Genomic DNA, 21,878 nt, shown 5'->3' with positions numbered 1-21,878 from the left:
GCTGCCGCCCCGCCTAGTTTCCTGCCGCCGAGCCAGGGCGGGCTGCGCTCCTCTTCGGGAGTCGTAGTTCTTCCCTCCTCCCGCGCCCGACATGAGGAGAGGTAGGGACTACGAGTCCCGGCATGCGCTGCGGCGCCCCCCCGGCCACCGCCTCCCGGCTGCGGACGCCAGCGAGCAGGTTGTTGTTTTTAAGTGAGGCGTCACTGTGTCGGAGCTGTGACCGCCGCCACCGCGACAGTCTACACAGTCGGGCGGAGGTGGCGCTGCCCGTTCAGGTACGGCCCTGGGTGGGTTGGGACCCCGGGAGAGGAGTCTCGGCCGCCTGTCGGGGCCCTGTCCGGCACCCACTGCTGAATTGTCTGGCGGAGGCATTGGCGGGGTCTTTTCTGAGCCTGGGGGCTGCTCCGGCAGGGGCTGCTTGGGGGGTGGCTGACTCCCGGCAGAAGGTGGCTCAAGGGTGGTGTGGGAACGCGAGTCCGCAGCCCCCCAGGTGATCCGGCCCCTGAGGCATAGGGTCGGGAGGTCTTGCAGCCTCCGATCCCTGCTTGCGGACCGGAGCGGCGTACCAGGGAATCGGGGGAGCTGATGGCCGAGGGGACCCTTCTTCCTTCACTAGGCTGGCTGGGGCACTTCTTGGTCTTGATTGATGAGAATCCATATGGTAAGATGTTATGTGCGTCACCCGGCCGGTTTTTTTTAGCCGGCCCATCTTTTTTGGTGACGTTTGAGCCCCGTGATGCCAGGAATAGAAGGATTAAATATTAAATAATGCAGCTGAGATTTCTGCTTATACGCCAGGCTGACAGTGATCAGATCCCCTTCCTTATCCTTTTCCCCCTCAACCGGCCCACTTTAGCGTGGTCTTCCTAAACGATAACTCCACTGTAGCAGCTGTCCACACAGTTCCTTGTATGCTCTACATATTTATCTTTGTTTAATGAATCCAGCTCTGCCATTGGGAGCGGCAATTTTAACGAACTCAGTCAATTACGGTGCTTTGTTGGGTGGGTGAAATTTGCACTGCTTCACAATTGCTTTATTTAAAAACGAAGTGGAGCTTTCTTGTAGCTAGAATAGGTAACGAGTCCTGCGAATTTTAGATTTGCCTCCTCCAGTAGGGTTACATCCATTGGATAGTGCTTGAACTGTCTCTTAGCGCTTCATATTTTTGGTTTAAGGTTTGAATCTTACTAGATCCCACGTTTCTCAGGGGGATACAATATATTACACCTTGGATGCTAGTGTGAATGGTTTACTATTCTTTGCCGAGTTCTCATCATAAAGGTGAAGGGACAGGAGAAAGTGAGGGTATTATTTTAATGCGTAATTTTTAACCCTTTAAGCGAAGGATAGGATTCTAGTTAAAGAAGTTAATTAAATAAAAATCATTCTCAAATAATATTCAAGGGTGTGGGAAATACTTTTTAAGTGAAAACAGGTTAGAAAATATAATTCCAATTTTGTAAATGAAACTATAGAACCAGAAGTGGTCATGTCTACTAAAAATAAGTTGAAAAGATAGTTATAAAAGTGATCAGATGGTGAAACCATAAATGACTTTTTCTTTATATTTTCTGGTATTTTCCGAGGAAAAAAACTTAGTTTAAGAAAAGGATACAGGTGCAGCAATTCCATAGACCATTTAAACGTTGCTTTAAAAAGCAAATAAGCAACAACAAAAAACCTACACAGAGCCCGTTACTGCATCCACAGATTAATTTAAGTGTAAATTATTTATCTGGAGGGGCAAGAAATGCATTCATTGGATTAAAAAGGAAAAAAAGCCCCAGATATGACAATAATTCTTAGCATTTGTACATCTCATTTTAATCTGTTTTCATTTTGTATGGTAAAATCAATGACAAAAGTGCTTAGTCTTTAGTTAAGGCAGTGCAATATTGATTATTCCTGTAAGTCTATCAGGTGACAAAAGATGGGCATATTAATCTGAAAAGACCTAGAGATAGGAGAATTTTAAATTTATTATTTGTAAGCATTTGCCAGTGGAAATAAAGAAGTTAAGCAATGATGAAATGGGGGATTTTAAAGCTTGTTTTCATTAAATCACTTTGAGTACCGTGTTTTATATAGTACTGATATTTTGGATTGTGCTTACTTTTATTTTCCATTATAGATATGTTGGATATGAATGGGTAAGAAGCATATTATTTAGCCCACATTTTGTTTTCTGTCCTAAAGAAAGGGTCACATTGGTCTTCTGTAGGAATATTCTATGTATTTTTGCAATTATCAGCCCTGAAAAATTGAGGTTTAACCTCAACTCCAAGTATCCATTAAGTCTTAAAACAATATCCATTCTGAAGCTTTTTTTTGTTTGTTTTTCAAGCTATAGTATTCGTATTTTATTTTCTTTGAAGCTTTGCTTCCTCCTCAAATTTCAATTCTTTTTCACTATTTTATGATCTTTTAATTTTGTATATATTGTGTATTGTGTTAGCTCAATATCTTACTAGATAATTGAGTCCATTTACAGGGCATAAGAAACAAATTGATTAACATGTTTGATTTACTAACTGGTTCCATAGTATTGTAGTCTCTATTGTGTAGTTGTATTCTTATCTAAGTTAAATAAAGATTTTAAAAAGCTAGATGAGTATGAACTGTTAAGATCCTAGAGCAGTAGTTTCTGACATGTAAAGAACGTGGACACAGCAGCAAGGCCTGTTAAGCCCAGAATATTTTAAAACAGAAAATGCAGACTCATCTAACAATGCAGAACTACTAGAGGCTGGATTGTTTGCATGTTTATGTGTGGTTAGGTGAGGAAGTTGCCGTAATGTATGTGATAAGTTACATTTTCAAGAATTTCCTTGCTGGCAGTTTTACAGTTTTGACTAGATTAAAACAAATTAGGGATGTGTGTTTCAAAGGTACTGCACCAGATAAACTTGAAAAAAGTTTCTCAGTTTGAGTTCTAAGATGAAATTTAGCCCTATAATGTGGGAAGGATTGGAAGTAACTGATAAGTTTAGGGATTTCCTTTTTTTAAAGGGCATCTGATGTGTGGAAACTTGTTTAAGGGCTGGTAGGTTTTTTGAAGGAATTATTAAAAAATAAGTAAAGTGAGTCAAAGATTTTCCTCCTTCATTACAGGAAGTCAGAAATCTAATTTTTCTTTAGTATTTGTCCATAAATCACTATCCTAAAACCTTCTGGTTCGTGTTACGATCATGATGAAATTACTGTAAAAAGAGCATTGGAATGGGAATCAGGATGTTTAATGATGTTGAGTGCATAATTTGTGACTGTCTTGTTTCCATGTGTACATTGTATATAATAGCCAATTACCTTACTTCATGGGGTATTTGTGAAGCTCAAATCAGGTATGAAAATGACATCACTTTGTAAGTGGCAGAGTGATCTGCCCCTACAAAGTACTATTGGCCTACATATAAGTAGGCCAATACATAAAGTATATTGTGCATTTGAAGTGTGGTAAGAATGTGATATGTATTTCTTGACTGGGAAGTTTGATGGAACAGTCAAATGGTATCTTTTTTTTAAATTTTTTTTTTTTTATTTATTTATTCATGAGAGTCAGAGAGAGAGAGAGAGGCAGAGGGAGAAGCAGGCTTCCCGCAGAGCAGGGAACCCGATGCGGGACTCGATCCCAGGACGCTGGGATCATGACCTGAGCCGAAGGCAGACACTTAACTATCTGAGCCACCCAGGCGCCCCAGTCAAATGGTATCTTAATTTGAAATTTTGGTAGAGCTTTTGGCTTTTTCTAGGTTGAAGGAAACTTGGCCCCTCTCCTGACTGTGACTTTGCACTCTGCTGCATTAAAGGTCCTGAAACTGCAGTGTGCTTTTTATGGTTGGGCTTTTAATTTTGGTTTTGATTTTTTTTTTTTTGCACATCTAAAGTCTAAGGAAGATCATCATTCTAACTTCTGACAGTAGGAAGTGGATGTTTTTTAATGTTCTAAATGTGTTTAATGTTCTAAAATGTTACTTTAAGTTGATTTCATAACATTGAGCCTACACTGAATATGAAATCCTAGGTCCTCTGAGAGATACATTGCATGTGTAAGCATTGGTCTTTCAGAAATAGTTTAGAGCTTAGACACCTTCTGGGGAAGTCAGCCCTGCCTATTACAGCATCAGACCCTTGAGATTAACTTTAAGTAAGGTGGGCATACAGAACATTCAAGAAAAAAAGTGTTTTAGAAACTTTTCTGAGGACTTTATGAGAGTAAATATAAGTGAAAGGCAAAGGAATATGTTATGTATCATGCACTGGTTGGTAACAGCTGTTTATATGATTAGTTGATAACTCAGTATCTTTACTAACATTTTCTAATATTACCACTAAAAAGTAACAATGTATGTTTAATTGGTATTTTTAAAAATGGAAAACAATGGAAATGAAAATCCCTTTGTTTTTCATAAAATTAGGTGAATTAAAAGGTATAGATATATGATGAATATGTATTTTTAATAAGCAAAAATGAATTATTTTTTAAAAATTTGAGAATAGAGGAAAACAAAGAGGCAAAACCCAATAGTTTTACTTATTTATTCGTGAAAGGGAAAACGGTACCACCAGGGGCCCATGGTGCCCAAGTGAGTATAGAGCCTGGTCAAGTTTATGTATGTGTTGGCTCTTTTAGGCTCTTCCAGAATTAAGATATAACAGTCTCGGAAAGCCAGGATCGTTTCTCAGAATGAGCATACCTGGTGAAAGGAATGTTTACATACTAATAGGCATCTTCATTTCCCCACAGTGTTTGAATTCATATTGTTGACTCACTTCATTTCAGACTTCTTATCAAAGGTGTGGCTTCTTTTAGATGGAAGCAAAAGGAGTACTTTTATCTTCAAATATGGTAGTAGTTGCTTTTGTTTCCCAATTGAGGGATGTTACAACATAGAAGGAAACTTGTGAAGAAATTGTGTATTGACTCACTTCTTAATTTATTTTCTACATCAGAAGGTTAATCTGCTGCATGTAATCGCGTTGGTGCCTTTTTCCTCGGCATGGATGAAGTGAAATTAGTACTCTGTTCTAGATTTTTTTTCTTTTCCCAGACACCTATCTTTAGTGATAGATTTCAGTGTTTTAAATGAAATCCCACTCTATTAGAACTAGGAGAGGGCAACTTACTATAGATAGGTTATGGTTGTCTTTGCATCCACTCATATGATGAATATAGTAACCAAGCGGCAGCCATAGAACTCACATCTTAATGCCATAACTACTGCACTGTGGACTCATCAAAGCCCTGTTTTCATCAAAGTGTTAGTTTTCCACCGTAAATTTCTCATACCTCAGATAGTAAACATTTTTCTATGACTCCTTTAAGCCCTTGACTTCTTTTTTTTTTTTAAAGATTTTATTTATTTATTTGAGAGAGAGAATGAGAGATAGAGAGCACGAGAGGGAAGAGGGTCAGAGGGAGAAGCCAACTCCCTGCTGAGCTGGGAGCCCAGTGTGGGATTCAATCCTGGGACTCCAGGATCATGACCTGAGCCGAAGGCAGTCGCTTAACCAGCTGAGCCACCCAGGTGCCCGCCCTTTGACTTGTCTTGAAGAAACTGGTCATCCAGAAGATGATTGGATTTGTATCAGTCATATACTGTACTTAAAATTGGGTTTGTCTTTTTATTTTAGAAAAAAATATTTTTTCTGCTGACTCTAAAATTAATAAGTGGTCATTGAAAATTTAGCAGATACATGTAATTTTGGTTTTTTTTAGATTTGAAAGAAATTTTAGAAAAATTTTAGAAAATTTTAGTATTGCATATAGATTAATATAAATAGCATTTTACTCTACATATTTGTCTTGCTTTTTAAAATATATTGATATTTCTCCATGTCAAGGCATGATGATCTACTCATTCTTTTTAATGGCTGCATTAATTACGGAACTACAAATTTTAATTTTAGTAAATTCACTCTTGGTAGACCTTCCACTTCCTAATTTTATATTATAAAAGTTGTTCCATCAGCCATTCTTACAAATATGTGTATATATTTTCATACTCATGTGAGTATTTCTATCAGATAAATTCCTAGAAATGAAATGAATACGAAATGAAAGAGAATTGGTGGGTTACAGGGTATCTGCCTGTAAAATTTGTTCTTAAAAATTACTGAAAGAAGCGGTGCCTGGCTGCCTCAGTCAGAAGAACAGGTGGCTGTTGATCTAGGGGTTGTGAGTTCCAGCCCCAAGTGGGGTATAGAGGTTACTTAAATAAAACTTAAGAAAAAAAAAATCACTGAAAGGATGATAATATACATTTCCACTGTTTACAATGCCTATTTTCCCATATCTTATCTAACTTACCTGTTTAGTCTTTGTTAATTGGTTAGGCATTAAAATAATTTTGCTTCTCTCTGTGTTATTTAGTAGTAAGTTTGAGCATTTTTTCAGTATTTAAGTTATTTTTATGTCTTCCATAAATTGCTAAAAATTTTTTTTTATATAAGATTTCCTCAAAGACTTTTCCTTTGTAAAAGATTTTATTTATTTATTTGATAGAGAGAGAGCACAAGCAGGGGGAGCGGCAGGCAGAGGGAGAAGCAGGCTACCTGCTGAGCAGGGAGCCTGATGCGGGACTTGATTCCAGGACCCTGGGATCATGACCTGAGCCAAAGGCAGCCGCTTAACCGCTGAGCCACCCATGTGCCCCGCTTGCTAAATTGTCCACTCAGTGTTTTAACCTTTTTCTTACTGGTTTATTGGTGTACTTGAAGTGTTTTGAAAACTCTTTCATACATGTCACAGATATTTTTCTCTTATATAGTGACTTGGCAAACAAGTGTATGATTTTTATATAAGATCTTTTCCTTTACAATTTTTGGGTTTTGTGTAAAGCTTAGAAAAAGATCCTATTCACCTAAGGATTATAAAGCTATTTTCCATTTTCTTTGAGTCTTTTTGTGGTTTCATTTTGTATGTTTAAAATCTTTAGCCCTATTTTACCAGGTGGTCTTAAAGTTTTATGAAGCCTTATATTGCAGATCTTTCACAAGGCAAACAAAAGATGACATATTCAATCTTTTGTAACTTCATGTTTATGAAGTTTAACGGAGGCTGTGATTCCTGAATGATGCAACTTGGCAAAAAGCTTTTTTTCCCCCCTTTGGGAGGCAGGATAGGAGAATAATGAAATTTGCTTTCTTTTTTTAATTCAAAAATATTTTATGTGAAAGTGGCTGTTGTATTTCTGCATCTCTTTTATCCTCTACCTTTTATACCAATGGTGGGAAGCTTTTGTGTTATGTTTTGAGCATCCAAAATGACAGACAGCACTTAGTTCCATTTTCAGAATTGCCTATCAAATCTTTTGTCCTTGATGTTTTTGGAAAGCCATTTAGCTTTGCCTTTGCTTGGTGAAAATATGTTGCAAGATTTATCTGCTATAACAGTTTAAAAGTCCTATAGAAACTTAGTCTTTTTCAAATAAAGGATTTACCTAATCATTCTAGCCAGTAAGCTTGCAATCAACTTCCCTAGGGTAGTACTTAGTTTCCCATAGCACAAAGGCCTAGGGGGGTACTAGGTACTCCTAAGCCAGGTTTATTTATTGCTAGAATTTGGGGACTGAAATAGGGTTGGCATTGTAGATAGTAAAAAGAAAAGTATAAACTGACCCATCACTTAAGATTAGACTACTTTGAAAAAAGAAAACAGATACAGTGGATCTTCCCTCCCACAGTGAACAGATTGAAGACTGCTTAATTCCTGAAAAAGACACATTTCTCACCATCTAACTACAGAAGTATTTGTCAAAATTTTTTGTTGGGTGGCGGGGGAAGGAGAGGGAGAATCTTAAGCAGGTCCCATGCCCAGCACAGAGCCCAATGTGGGGCTCGATTTCACAACCCTGAGATCATTGACCTAAGCCAAAATCAAGAGTCAGATACTTAACCGACTGAGCCACCCAGGTGCCCGTGTGTCAGAATAACTTTTTAAATGTGAATTCACCAAATTACCGTAAAGCATAGTGACAGAACCATCTTACTTAATAAAAGTCTTAGATGACTTATTTCTTGCATCACTGTTTTTCATTGATGATAAAAACTCATCAGCAACTTAAAAACATCCATTAATAGGGTAATAAGCTATGATAAATATAACAATACATTATGTAGTCATTAGTCATTTTTGAATAATTTTGAAAACATTAAAAAATTTGTTAAACAGCTAATTGGGAAAAGTAAGGTAGGAAACTTGTTGACCCCAGTGCTTATATAAAATGTTTGGAAGGTAACATATATAAAATTCAGGAAGGTAACAAAAGTAGAAGAGAAGAGTGAGATAGAGGGAACATAGTAGGTAGGAATTATAAAATGGAACCAAGGATGAAGATACTCTTTTACATACAATATACATTATGATGTCTATATTTTTACCAAGGATAGGTATCACGAGGGAAAACTCTTCCCATTACTGAAGCCAACTGTTCAGGATAAGCTCATTTATTCTAACACTAAAATCAGAAATTTCTACTGATGATTTTTCTAAAGAAGATGCTTGAAAATGTAGTGCAGTATGTGCTTACTAACAGTTTCAAAGAACAAGATGATGAGTTTAGTAGGGCTCTTTTTTTAGTGACTTGTTAATGTAGATCCATGGCATCACAACAAAGAGTTTATGTTGGAGTAAGGTTAAGGTGTAGCACTTTTATGGGGGCTGTCTCTGCTACACTGTTAGAGAGTAAAATGCATTTGCAAAAATCTGAACTAGACTTTACTGTTTTTAATACGAAACAGAGAGCATCTTCAGTATTACATCAGAAAAGCTGGTCTCCTGATAGATGCAAGAGTATCATCATTTGACTGCTGAAAGTAAGATGAATATGTGATACAGAAGCCAGCTCCAGCTGGAGACTTTCATCTTTTTTTTTTTTTTTTAATAGATTCTGCTAGGCTTTTGTAAGAGGTCTTTTTAGAGCTGAGGAGTACAGTAACTGGGTAAGACCACTGGGGTGATGTGGCATTAGGTGTCATCAAATTTTCTTTCCTTGCTGCTGGAGACTTTACCGGGAAGCTGAAGAGTAGGTGAAATTGTTAGATGATTGTGGATTTCTTAAGCTTTTCTTTCTTGATGTCTTCATTGTGGTGGTTAGTGATTTTAGTGGCTCTAAATCCCTTTTGAAAATAGGCAGCATTAAAAAAATACAACTATGCTGTTTAACGGAGGCAAATTTAGGGGTGGGGCTAAAATTGGAGACCTTTATCAAAGCCTTGAACATAATACTAATAAGCAAAGTTACTCAAAGAAAAGAGTAATATAAACTACCATTAGGCAAGTTATGCTAAGAAGTAAGAAGTAAATGCTGTAAATTCAGGGGAAGGAGAGACCATTGTGTCAGAAACTGTGATCTAGGAAAACTTTCGTGGAGGAGGGCTGAGCTTTAAATATAGAGATCAGAAGAAAGGAAGGAGGAAAGCATTCCAGGAAGTGTAACTTGAGTAAGTGAAGACATGGAGGTAGGGCTGTCCATTCTGTATTTAGGAGACAGACAGTAAGTAGATTGTTTTGACCAGGTAAGAGTTCAGGGAGACCTAAGTGATTGCTAGGTTAGAGCAGGTAGTGAAAGCTTCTGAATATCTCCCTAGACTTTGTAGAGAATACTTATCCTCAAGGTCAGGGGGAGACTTTTAAATGGGAAGAAAAAAAAAATTCTAGTACTTAGTATTGTATGTAACCTGCAATCAGTTTCATCTTTGCTTGTACATAAGTGTTTAGAGTGGTTGTTTATGTTTAGGAAGGGACCAAGGAAAGAGCTGAAAAATGATACTAGTGATAAGTACCATGATAATTACCTTAGCATTGTATTGGTACAAAGAATACAGAATGGAGACTACACAAACTGATTAATAAATGTATATAGAACTTTATATAATAAAAAATAGCATTTCAAATCATAGAAAGTATGGAATTTCAATAATTAGGATAATTTCTAAAACCAAAAGGGAAAAAATCTGGGTACATAAATTTAAATAGCTAAATGTAAAAGCCAAAATTGAAAAAGTATTAGTAGAAAATATATGAGAATAATTTTGTAATCTTTGGAAAGACTTTCTAAAGCAAGATGTAAAATACAGGAGTTTTAAAGGACACCCTGTTCTCCATTCTCTACCTTTGACTGCATAAAATTTAAAAACATATTTGTGGTAGAAGGTATTTTTAAAAAATTGAAGCATTTTAGAAGTAAATATTTGTGATAAGTGTAACAGTGAGTTATTTCATGAGCCAGTTTATGAAGAACTTTACAAATCAATAAAGTGTAACAGGCAGGGGACGGACCAGTGTAACCTAGGAACATTAGATAATTTACAGAAAAAGAAATAAGGATAGCCAATAAACATTGGGAAAGACGTATAATCCCGCTAAGTTACCTGGGAAATGCAGATTAAAATAAGGAGATTGTTTTTGCTCATGAGGTGATCAGAAATTAAAGAGGGCCATTACCCTGTTAAGGTTATGGAGAAATAGGTGCCTTCCTATTTTGGTAGGAGACCTTCCCTAACCTTACTTAAAAATCTGATCCACCCCCCATTCCCTGCATTCAGTTTTCCCCTTTCATGCTTTATTTTTCTCCACAGTACTTGCCACCAACTGGTTTACTATGTATTCTGCTTGTTTGTGGCACTAGAATATGAACTCTCTTCAGGGGAGGTCCTGGTGTTCTGCCGCCCTGCTGTGCTGGATACAGCACTTGGAATAATGCATGCCTGGCACATAGCATAGCTATCCATAAGTGCCGACTGACTGAATGAATGTAATATTTATGTTCCAGGTTAGGGTAGTCTCATTTAAACTATTTCTGTAGGGTTGTTATTGGACAAAAAATAGAGTATAAAGGACATTTTAAAAGTTTTTATTACTTGGGATCTTGGATTCTCTTCCTTTCTTAAAATGAAATCTGGTTTAAACCAGGCATTTTGATACCCTTTAGGGGGAGGTGAAAGTTCAGGAGCCTTTGAAAAACATTTAGAAAAAGGTTCTTGAAAGTTAGCTAGACTGACACCTCTTGATCGCATTTATAGTACAGTGGCACTTTGGGGACCTTTGCTGACAGCCCATTGGTTGGCTTACATTGGAATTATGGACGTGTGGGAGAATAATGCCCCCATTCTTCTTCATCATATCTAATTCTAGAAGATATGGTGATAGGAAACCGTATCCTTTTTCATAGTAAAATGTAGCTACTCAGGAAGGATGAGGGGCACCATCATATCAGGTAACACTCCAGTTGTACTTTATGAGATAAAATTAATACTGTTGCTGTGTTATTACTTTTGACAACTGCCACCTAAATTATTTTACAGTTACATCTTTAGCCCATATCCCCTAAGTTCAGTTTCCAGCTTCCTGCTTGATGTTTCCACTTGGATGTGATAAAATCGCTGTCTCAAATTTAATGCCCCAAAACAGTTCACCAGTTTTCTTTTCAGAACCTACTGCTTTTGAAGCCTTCCTGTCTCAGTGGCAGTTTCATTTTTGTATTTGTTTAGTCCAGGAGTCATCTTTCACACCTTACATTCAATATTTTGGGAAGTGCTGTTAGCTAGCCGTACCTTCAGAATACATGTGTTATCTGTCCACTTCTGACTGTCTTCACAGCTACCACCCTGGTCCACACCACCATCATCTCTCAGCTGGATTATTGTAGCTTTGCCAATGACCTACCTGCTTCTGCCTTTGCTGTCCACCACAGTGCTGTCTCAATAAGGCTACCAGAATGATCTGTTTCTTTCCTCATAATTCTCGTGACTTTTAGTTTCAGTCAGAGTAAAAAGCTAAAAAGTGTTAGGATCTGTAAGGCCCTCCATGGTCCGTCCCCTGCCTGTTAGCTCTGTCCTCACCTCTTCCTACTTTCTTGCTAGGCCACTCTTCTTTATCACACAGGCCTCGTTGTTGTTACTCAGAGATGCAGGCTGGCTTCATTCCAACTATGTACCTGCTGTTTGGTCAGAAATGCTCTTCCCCCAGTTAACTGCATAATGATTTCCTTACCTATTCAAATAGTTACTCAAATATACTTTCTTGTTTTGTTTTTAGATTTTATTTATTTGACAGAGAGAGCGAGAGCGTGCACACACAGGCAGGGAGAGTGGCAGGCAGACAGAGAGGGGTGAGGGGAGAGGGAGACGCAGGCTTGCCGCTGAGCAGGGAGCTGGATGTGGGCGTCTTTCCCAGGACCCTGGGATCATGACCGGAGCCGAAGGCAGACTGAGCCACCCAGGCACCCCTCAAATATACTTTGTTAATGAAGCTTTTCCTGACTGTTTTTAAAAATGAATCCTCTCCCACCCAGCATTTTCTGTACTCCTCCTGTTTTCTCCATAGTAGGAAATAAACCATCAAATTCACTGTATATTCTAGCTGTTTATATTGTTTATTGAATGTCTCCAGTGTGGAAGATGAAATGCACAATACAATTGAGATGATTTTAGTTCAGACTATTACAATATGGAGAAAATTCATTAATGAGAAACATCTCAGGGAGAAAATCAAGGGGTTTTATAGGGACAAGTAAACAAGGGAATCATGAAGAGGATGGAAGTGACTTTTAACTGGGATTTTGTGAGGGCAGGTTGGTCCTTTGCAGTTGGTCATTTGTCAGAAGACAAAACAGGACTGGGAGATTTTTCAATGTTCCTTGCTTTCCTTGAGCACAGGGCTCAGATAAATTTCAACATAGTCTACTACGAATAGAATTTAAGCCCCAGGAGGCAAGACTCCTATCTGTTTTATATATTGATATATAGTATTTTCAATACCTAGCAAGTGCGAAGAATTCAATAAATGTTGAACAGATGGATAAAGGAATGAATTTAAAATGGTATTCACCTTAGGCCTCCTGTCTGCTGAAGAATGTGATTATACCAATGTGGAATTGGACAGCTGCTGTAAGTAGCTTCATAAATGAGATGAGACTACATGGATTATCATGTATTATCATTCTGTTCCATAGAGTTCTATATATAAAATCTTACAGGTTGTGAAGAAATGTTCCTTAGGATTTCTTCTGAAGTGAGAGTCAATTTAAATAATGTCTCCTGTTCTGAAATCTCTTAAGACTTTGGATTTTATCTGAAGGCAGTGTGATTCAGTAGTTTAAATGATCAGATTTATGTTTTAGGATAAAGTTAGTGTGGGCAGACTTCTGAAGAAGTGACTGGAAGGGAATTGATCACAGGTGGAGATCCATTAGGGAGCTGTCACTGTAATTGAAGTGGGAAATGACGTTGGGTTAGGCAGTGGAAGCAGGAATGGATAAGGAGTTAGACTTGCCTGGGTTTTTGGGTCAAAGTGAAGTTTTAGTTATCCTAAATCTAGTATAAATGCTTCAAGTTTGTAATCTTTATTAAGTACCCTCAGCTTTATAACTTTGTATTCTTTATGCCTTTGTAACTTCCCATAAACTCTGCATATTTCTAAATTATTAATAAAGCTCTTAAAATGGGAAGGGTTTGTGCATTTACCTTTGGTCAAAATAATCAAAATCATGAGGGGAGAGGGAATGGATGGAGAGAAGATGAGATGCTAGAGACAAAGCATTAGATATACAATGCCTTTGGGCTTTATCCGAAAGACAGTATGAAAATCTTAACATTTTAAAGGAGTAATATATAAAATTATCATTTCAGGAAGATCACTGACAAGTGGGGAGGTTGAGATACAATGGCAGCTTTTAGAGTCAGTGTGTCTACGGTGGGGCTCAGAAATTTACTTTTTTAAAATTTTGCTTTAATTGCAGTGCACCTAACTTTTTGAGAATTGCTGACTTAAAAGAATTCTTTAGTAGGGCTGTGAATTTTACTGATTCAAACTGTTTCTCTGGTGTTGTGGCTGGTAGTCTTTTTCTCATTTGGGATACATGTCAAACTTGGTCTTCCTTCAAGTTGAGTAAACAAAGAATTAAACTGGGGCCTAATTTAAGTGGGCTCCTTGATTTGAAAAACTCACATATGCTAAAGTTTTTCCAATTTAGCAATGTATATAACTTTATTTTGAAACGTTGTCTTTGTTAATTTCATCACCTGAGCTATTAGATTACTTTGTTACAAAACAAGTGCTAGGAACTGTTTAAAAGAACTGTTTAATGGAAATTACCAAGAGAAGGGTAGGAGATAATATACATTAAATATCTCTGATTGGGTTTGGTAACCCACAAATTTTGGAAGGTTATTAACAAAATAAAGCACTGGTAAGTCTCGGGTGAGATGGAGCAGCAGTGAGAATGTGAGCTTATAGAGGAGGTTAGAATCTTTCACATGATGAAAAAGTATGCTTTTAGACTTCAGCCAGTTTTCTTTATCCCACTTCTTTTTCCATATAGAATGGGTTTTCCAACTACCCAGTCACTTAAACCAGAAACCTGGGAGTTATCCTACCAACACTCTCTCCCTCCTCTATATTTGGTTATTCAGTTCTTTAAAAAACAATCTTTCATGTCTTCTAAAATCTTTTCACCCCTTCCCTTCTCCTTTGTTCCCTCCCACTCATCAGTCCTGGTTAAACATAGGTGCTCCTCTTCTCTGGGGAGTATTGTGCTGATGGCTTGTATCCTGCAGGTCTAGGGCTCTTTGATTGCTTCCTCATCTTAATACATGCACTTTTAAAGATTCATATCTGATTTTCTTTTAATATTCAACTCATACTAAATTAATTGCCTTGCTTAGAACTTTCATATTTAATTTTTTCTCCCTTTGTTTTTGCTCTGTAATGCTTTTTCTGTTCTTTTGGGGAATCCTTCCAGTGTCTTTTTTTTTTTTTCAAGATTTTATTTTATTTATTTGACAGAGAGAGAGCACAGGAGAGGGAACAGTAGAGGGAGAGGGATCATTTTTTTTTTTTTTTAATGGGGAAACAGTACATTTTGTGTTCTCTTTAAATTTTGGTAACTAATTCAGGTAAAAAAAAAATGCTCTCTTGCATGTCTTAAACATTGCAACCTCATTTATAAAGCCTTTTTTGACCATTCTTTCCTCCTGCTCAGTCTTTATGTAGTCTTATATGTTAACCCATAATTTTCAGATTGTTATAAAAGACTTCAAGTACAAATAGTAACATATCAAAAGGTTTTTTTAAACTCATAAAAACTGGTTCAATGAGGAATTGGGAGTTATATAGTCCATTTAATAAGGAATGCTGAAATAAAATTTCTAAGACATAAAAATTGGTTAATACCCTGTGGGGTATGCAGACTATAGCCTTTGGGGTAATCTCTACTGGAAAGAAGACATTGCACTGTAAGAGTTTACCTTTAAATTTATAGTTATAAACTGCATGGGCCCTAATCATTTATAAGTAGTAAATCAAGTAATTGAATGACTTCAGGTGAACTTACTAGAAAGTGCTCTAACATGACAGTAAAAGTCATACAATCATCTTTATATCTTATTTTAGCCTTTGAATAATTTGTTTGAAAACATGCTAATTTTTATATCGTTAGTGACCAAGCATCTTCTCATTTTATTTTAATATTATTTTTAGGGGAGAGTAGGGGCAGAGGGAGAAAAAGAATCTTAAGCAGGCTCCATGCCCAGCGTGGAGCCCAACGTGGGGCTTGATCTCATGACCCTGAGTTCATAACTGGAGCCGAAATCAAGAGTCTGATGTTTAACCGACTGAGCCACCCAGGTGCCCCAGCACCTTCTCCTTTTAAAACATTAATTTTTCTGGAATCACTAATGGAAGATTTAGACCAATATTTTTTGCCTTGTTCTAATTTGAACACTGGTTCCATATTAAATTGTCTGCAGTAGAACTTTCTGTTAGAACACCAACCATCAAGTTGGATTTATGTGTTCTCAGTGTATGTACAATAATAGAAGGATTTATAGGACTTAAATGTATAGAACAAAGCCAGTAAGATACCATTTAATTAGCTTGGTCTTGAAGTTTAAATAGGAGTTTCAGATAGAAAGGGGAAAACAAACCAGGTAGAGTGACCAGTAGTATATGTGCTGGTTTAGGACTTAAGTTTAGGTTTAGGTTAAGTTTAGGTTATTATTGTCAATGACCACAAGTTTCTAACCATCTCTGGTCTTTTTTCCCCTATTTTAATTCAGGTGAAGTATTTATTGCTGATACCGTTATTTTCATAAAAACTGATCATGTTTCTTCCCTGCTTGAAAAATCTCAATTGCTTCATGTTGCCAACACAATAGACTTCATTTTGCTTGGCCCGGGAGCTCTTCCACTCCCCTATTTGGTCTCTCAACCCTTGATTTACCCACACAGTCAAATTGGCTTTTCCTTTCCCTTCAGTTCTGCTTGGCCAAATCCTACATTTTCTTTCAGATTCAGCTTCTTTATTCCTACCGTATGACTGTCTGTACTATTCTAGCTCAGGAGGATGTCTTAAAAGTTTGGTTGTGTTTGTTCATACAGGTATGCAGTTATATGTCCTGCATGATAAATCTATGGTTGGATTGTCTCAGTTTCTACCTAGAAAGTAGGCAGTAAGCCATATTTCATACTTGGGCACATACAGTGCTTCCTATAGAATTTTTTAAAAATGTACCCAACATGACAACATGTTTTTGTATTTATAGACCTGAAAAATGTCTGAAAATTCCAGTGACAGTGATTCATCTTGTGGTTGGACTGTCATCAATCATGAGGTATGCTATTTAATACTTTTTTTTTTAAGATTTTATTTATTTATTTGACAGAGAGAATCACAGCGAGAGAGGGAATACAAGTAGGGGGAGTGGGAGAGGGAGAAGCAGGCTTCCTGATGAGCAGGGAGCCCAATGCGGGGCTCCATCCCAGGACCCCGGGATCATGACCTGAGCCGAAGGCAGACGCTTAACGACTGAGCCACCCAGGAGCCCCTATTTAATACTTTCTATAAGGACATTTGTAATACTACAGTATATCACCTGGGTGTTTTGAAGGCCAGTATTTTTCTACATTGAAGCCTGAGGTTCCACGGTCTATAGCTTGGACATTTTCCCACCCACATTAAACTTCACTGCTGAAAACTCTTCATGAGACAGTGTCTTCTGCATTATTGTACGTTGCTTTACTTGGCTTTGAGACATTAGGCAAATTATTTATTGAGGGTTTATTTTTGTTTAGGCCCTGTACTTTTACCTACATTCTCATAGAATTTATACAACCTCTGTGGTATGGATTATTTGCATTCTCATTTCGTAGTTGAGAAAACTAGAGCTTAGAGAAGTTAAGTAATTTGGCCAAGATTATGTAACTAGAAAATATCAGAGCCTGCATTTAAGCAGACCAGAAAGGAACATGGGGAACATGTGTTCTACTTTGGATATGTTATGCTACCTTATGTTACTAGCAGAACTTGATTGAAAAAGGACTATGGCTAGAAGGCTTTCAAAAGAGTTTTATTAAAGAAGTATGATGTTATATGACTAGTATATAATAAGCATTAATTTATTTTCCACACTGGTAATATATGTTCATTGTGGAAAAATCATAAAAATACTGATGAGTAGAAGCAATAAGTTAAAAATCATCTGTATCTATTTAAAGTTTCAATGGATTTATGTATAGTTTTCCTATTTGTTTTTAGGATCTCTTAGGCCTTGACTTGTTTTCCTTGATTAATATAAATTTTAAGTGGTAATTTTTTAGAATGACTTTGATAATTTAAGATTTAGACAGTTACTCATGTCTTCTTAAAATCAACATTAGCTAAAAAGCGATTTTTTTCTGCAATAAAATTTGAAAATTTAATAGCAGCTGTACCAATTGAGATTGGGGTGGTTTCTTTTTTCTTTTTTTAATAAGTGATTTTTCTATTTTTAACGTGTTTTCTACATAGCATAGATCAACTCCCATAGCAATAACTTTTCCTTCAAGGATAATTAACAGTATAGGAGTAAGGAAGCTGTGGGAGTCTTACTTGGGATTCTGCACTGTGAAGCAAGACAGGAACCTCTCTGGCACTTAGCCAAGTATGTCATTAGAATATTCGGTATTAGAGATATCTTGTCACAGAGTAGATCATATTTGTGTTTTTATCCCTCTTCCTTCCGTATCTAGTTTTCAGGTTCTACTGCTAATGTCTCTTACATGTGTTCCCTTTTCCTTTCTTGTTGCCACCATTCTGTTTTAGGTCAGCATTGGCCTCCTCTGTAGTCCCCAATTCAGCCCTCACCTTGCCTGTTTCTGTGATTTTCCTGCCACTTTAGGCAACCCCAGAGTCTTAACGTTCAGAGTTCTCTTTAGGATTCAACTCAAAACCTACTCCTTTGATGAATTCTTTTAATTTTTGCTGTTTTGAGTTCTATTCATTAGGAGAACTTAGACCTTTCGATTACATGAATCAGTAAACTACAGAAAAGATTGGGAGAGGGGCATGGGGACAAGCAGAAAGAGCTTAGTGGCTAACTTTATTTTGCTAATGAAGATATGAGGAGAAAAAACTGTAAGCTCCACTGTTTTATTACACAGAAGACAGTCTGACATCAAAGTAGGAAGGACAACCTTGGAAGAATAAAGAATACTCTATAAACTTTTATAGGGAAAGTTTACTCCATTAATCCTATAGGTTCATTTTAATCCTTGCCCTTAGACTTTTTTATTTCTACATTGTCATAGTAAATAGTTATTCGCATGTGGAAATTTCTCTGAATAGGCTGTAAATTTGAATTTTGGATCTGAACTTTTTATACCTGATAACACATAGTGAAGTGCCTTGCATAGTACCTTCATAAATGTTGAGTAAAAGTAAAATAATAGAAATAGCTAAAGTTTAGTTTAAAAACTTACCCTCTGGCATCAAATTTATTGCTTGGGCTTATAAATAGAGTAGAGCATTTGACTTTTGGCTTACTTCTCTTAGAATCCAAGCCTGCGATTCCATTCTGCCATTTCACTGCCATAGGCGTTTATGGACTAAATTGAATAAAAGGTAGTCAGATTAGATACTGTTCCCTTTGGAGAATGGCAGCATCTAGGACTTTTGACTGGTGGAAGTATCTACACGTAGTCATATCCAGCTTTGAGCAGCTGATAGACATCTAACTGATTATTGCTTTTTCTGTAGGGGTCTGATATAGAGATGGTGAATTCTGAACATGGTACAGCCAGTAACAGCTGTGAGCTCGCTCCAGAATGTACATCTTTAGAGCAAGAGGAGCAACAAGTATTGCATTCAGAGCAGGGAGGTAAGATACTAAAAAGAGTCTGATTTTTTTTTTTTTTTTTAATAATAGGATATATGAATGACAGTATGAATCTTGCCTTTTTTCTAGGTGGGCAGCCTTTCTAGCTAATCTAAATGATCAGGTCACTGAATGACTAGAATATTAGTGTGGATTAGGTAGTGTTACCAACCTGCCCAGGGGTTTGCTTATTTGCAGCTGTAGTATATATTTGGGCCTCCGTATAACTCTTTCATACTATAAGTGTAACCAGTAACTAAATATTACTAATCTAGTAATAGATTAGTATTAATTATTAATTAATGATTAGTATTAGTAATTAGTATTAATTAATGATTAAGACTAGTGATATACAAAATAATCATAAGGTATTTACTAAACTCAGATTCTCTAGTTATCATCACACTTCAAATTACTTTTGATTAGAGGTGGTAAAAGGCATTTAACTGCTGTACTCTTCATTTTTAAATTACCTCTTAAACTTTTTTTAAAAACCGCATTAAAATGTAAACAGAACATTTCCTCAGGAGAATAAAGTGGATGTGTCATAGCTAGAAATACGATAGATTATACCTGTTAATCTTGTTTTCAGCCTATGTATTGATTATTCTCGTTTGAACAGTGATTCTCATCTTTGATCAGTCAGAGATCTCCTTGAGAATCTGAAAGTTGTGGATGGTTTCTCCCGAGAAATACACATACTCACATATGTAAAAGTACTTCCAAACTTCCTTGGGAGTCCTTGGACCCAAGTCCATCTTTGTTGAAGAGTCTTAATTTCAGATTAATATGCTGTTAGGGACTTTGTAACACATACAAATGGGGTAGTTTTTCTTGTTTTTTCTTCTGTTTTTTTGGAGGGGCTAAATTATATGAGAAAAATACACATTCATGACAGAAAAAAATGATGAGCAAAAAAAATTTTAAGTCACCTTTAGTTCTTTTTACCTGGCAGTAACTGCTATTAGCATTTGGTGTGTGTTCTTTGCTATGCATAAAATTTATGTTTATCATATTGTTTTAATTTCAATTAATTTTATAGCCTTTTTCATTAAAAATATAATTTTATGACCTCTAGTTTTTTTGTACATTTTTTTCTTTGAGGAGTTTCTTATAAAATATCTCCGCTCTAGTGACATTTTCTTGTTTTTCTGTGTTCTTTTGAATCCTTGTTTTATATAGTCCTTTTTATTGCAAAGAATTCATAATTTGAAGCTATAGTTTTGTTTCTTGTGTTACTAGTCATTAGAATAGTGCTACTTTTAGAAATTCAGGAAATGTACCATCAGATGTCTGAAAATTGGTTTTCCATAATAACAGGTTTTTACAGACACCCTGGATTCAGGACTTTGGTATTGTAAAGTAGAGATTATGTTTACTTAGAGATTTATGTATTTTTTTTTAGTAGATACTAAATGAATTCAGTATCTAAAATTATCCTGACAATTTCAAATAAAGATATTTGAAATACAGAGATCTTTTTAGCAACAGTTTGCAGTTTCAGTTAAGAGAAATATTTCCTAGGAATATTTTTATCTATTGCTATCTCTACTGAAGGAATGAATTATTTCAGCAAAGAAAGTGTTATATAAAATAATTTAAAAATGACATTTGGGATTATGTTGAAAATACTATATATAAATCAATTGCCAGAGAACTTTTTAGCAATGGTAGTGTATGTGATATTTAATTAAATCCACTTTAAAAAATTAGGACTAGATTTTATGTACTCAGATTATAATCTGTGTGGACTACAAAAACTCAGTTGAGCGTAATTGATTGACTTGATCTTTGCTTTATATCAGAGAGTAGCCAGAATGGCACAGTGTTAATGGGAGAAACTGCTTATCCAGCTTTGGAGGAAACGAAGTCAGCACTTGAGGTAAACTTGTGTTGTACTCTGTGGACATACGATAAGCAATATTCCTTAGTGAATACTAAGGAATAATTAAAGCTTCCATTTCTAGTTGTGCATTCTTTTCCTCTTTGAATTATAAACAACTTTTATTAAAAATTTTGATTCCACAGATTGGTCACTTTTATGATTAGAGTTAGCTTTTGTCTTACAAACTCCTAAGTGAGATGTCTTTTAATTTACCAAAGTAATTACCAAAGTAATTTCTATTCATTTACTCTCTAATAAAATTTTTTTTGGGAAATAGATTGCATTCTTGAATTATATTGAGAAATTAATTTATTAGGGTTTATCTAAAAAGGATTCGTTTTTAAATTTGAGAACAAACTAAGTCTTGTTTTTTGATGTTTTACTTGACTTCTGGATAAAACAAGATTAGATGATTTTTACATGGCATAGCTGTTGAAGTTTATTACTTATATAACCAGAGAAATTTGTAATCAGTCTTATGGGCTTCCCAACTACAGAGTTAGGCTCAAATAAACCCATGGAATTAGTGAGAAATGAATCCTCTCTTTTTCTGTTTTCCTTGGTTTTTAAAGGTGAGTTTGTCAGCTTCTGCAGCCTACAGTGATTAGGCACATTGATCTAATGCCTACAAGGATTAGTTTGATCTAATTCTGAGAGAATCGCCAAGGGGTTTGATGGTGTTTTCATACTCAAAAGATGAGCCTGCTATTGTAATCTTTGTCTTTTGGGCAGGACTCCTCTATCTTTTATTTTAAGCCAAAATTACCATACTACTTAAGTACTGTTGTATACTTTGAGCTACATAGAAAATATTAGGGTCTTAAATAATTGTTAAATTTACTGTCTTTAAAATTATTCC

The 21,878-nt window shown here is 36.2% G+C and overlaps 1 protein-coding gene across 4 annotated transcripts in view; it reads left to right on the top strand.

Annotated features, from left to right (window-relative positions):
• Positions 1–93: 93 nt before the first annotated feature.
• Positions 94–21,878, top strand: part of CCPG1 (cell cycle progression 1) — a 55,748-nt gene continuing 33,963 nt past the window's right edge. For 3 of the 4 annotated variants that reach the window (XM_028099897.2, XM_088024803.1, XM_088024802.1), the window contains exons 1-3: positions 16,528–16,614; positions 19,017–19,137; positions 20,940–21,016. In XM_028099897.2, the coding sequence (XP_027955698.1) occupies positions 16,555–16,614; positions 19,017–19,137; positions 20,940–21,016 (258 nt within the window). In that variant the 5' untranslated portion in view covers positions 16,528–16,554. Of the gene's footprint in view, positions 276–16,527; positions 16,615–19,016; positions 19,138–20,939; positions 21,017–21,878 lie in introns of those variants that run through there. The other variant, XM_028099896.2, reaches the window with a different exon arrangement.

Source organism: Eumetopias jubatus, unplaced genomic scaffold (assembly GCF_037043125.1).
Source record: "Eumetopias jubatus isolate StellerSeaLion01/CBP00866 unplaced genomic scaffold, mEumJub1_p1.0 scaffold_7, whole genome shotgun sequence".
Classification (NCBI taxonomy): domain Eukaryota; kingdom Metazoa; phylum Chordata; class Mammalia; order Carnivora; family Otariidae; genus Eumetopias; species Eumetopias jubatus.
Note: the sequence above shows the minus strand (reverse complement) of the source record. Positions and strands in the feature narration are given on the sequence as shown.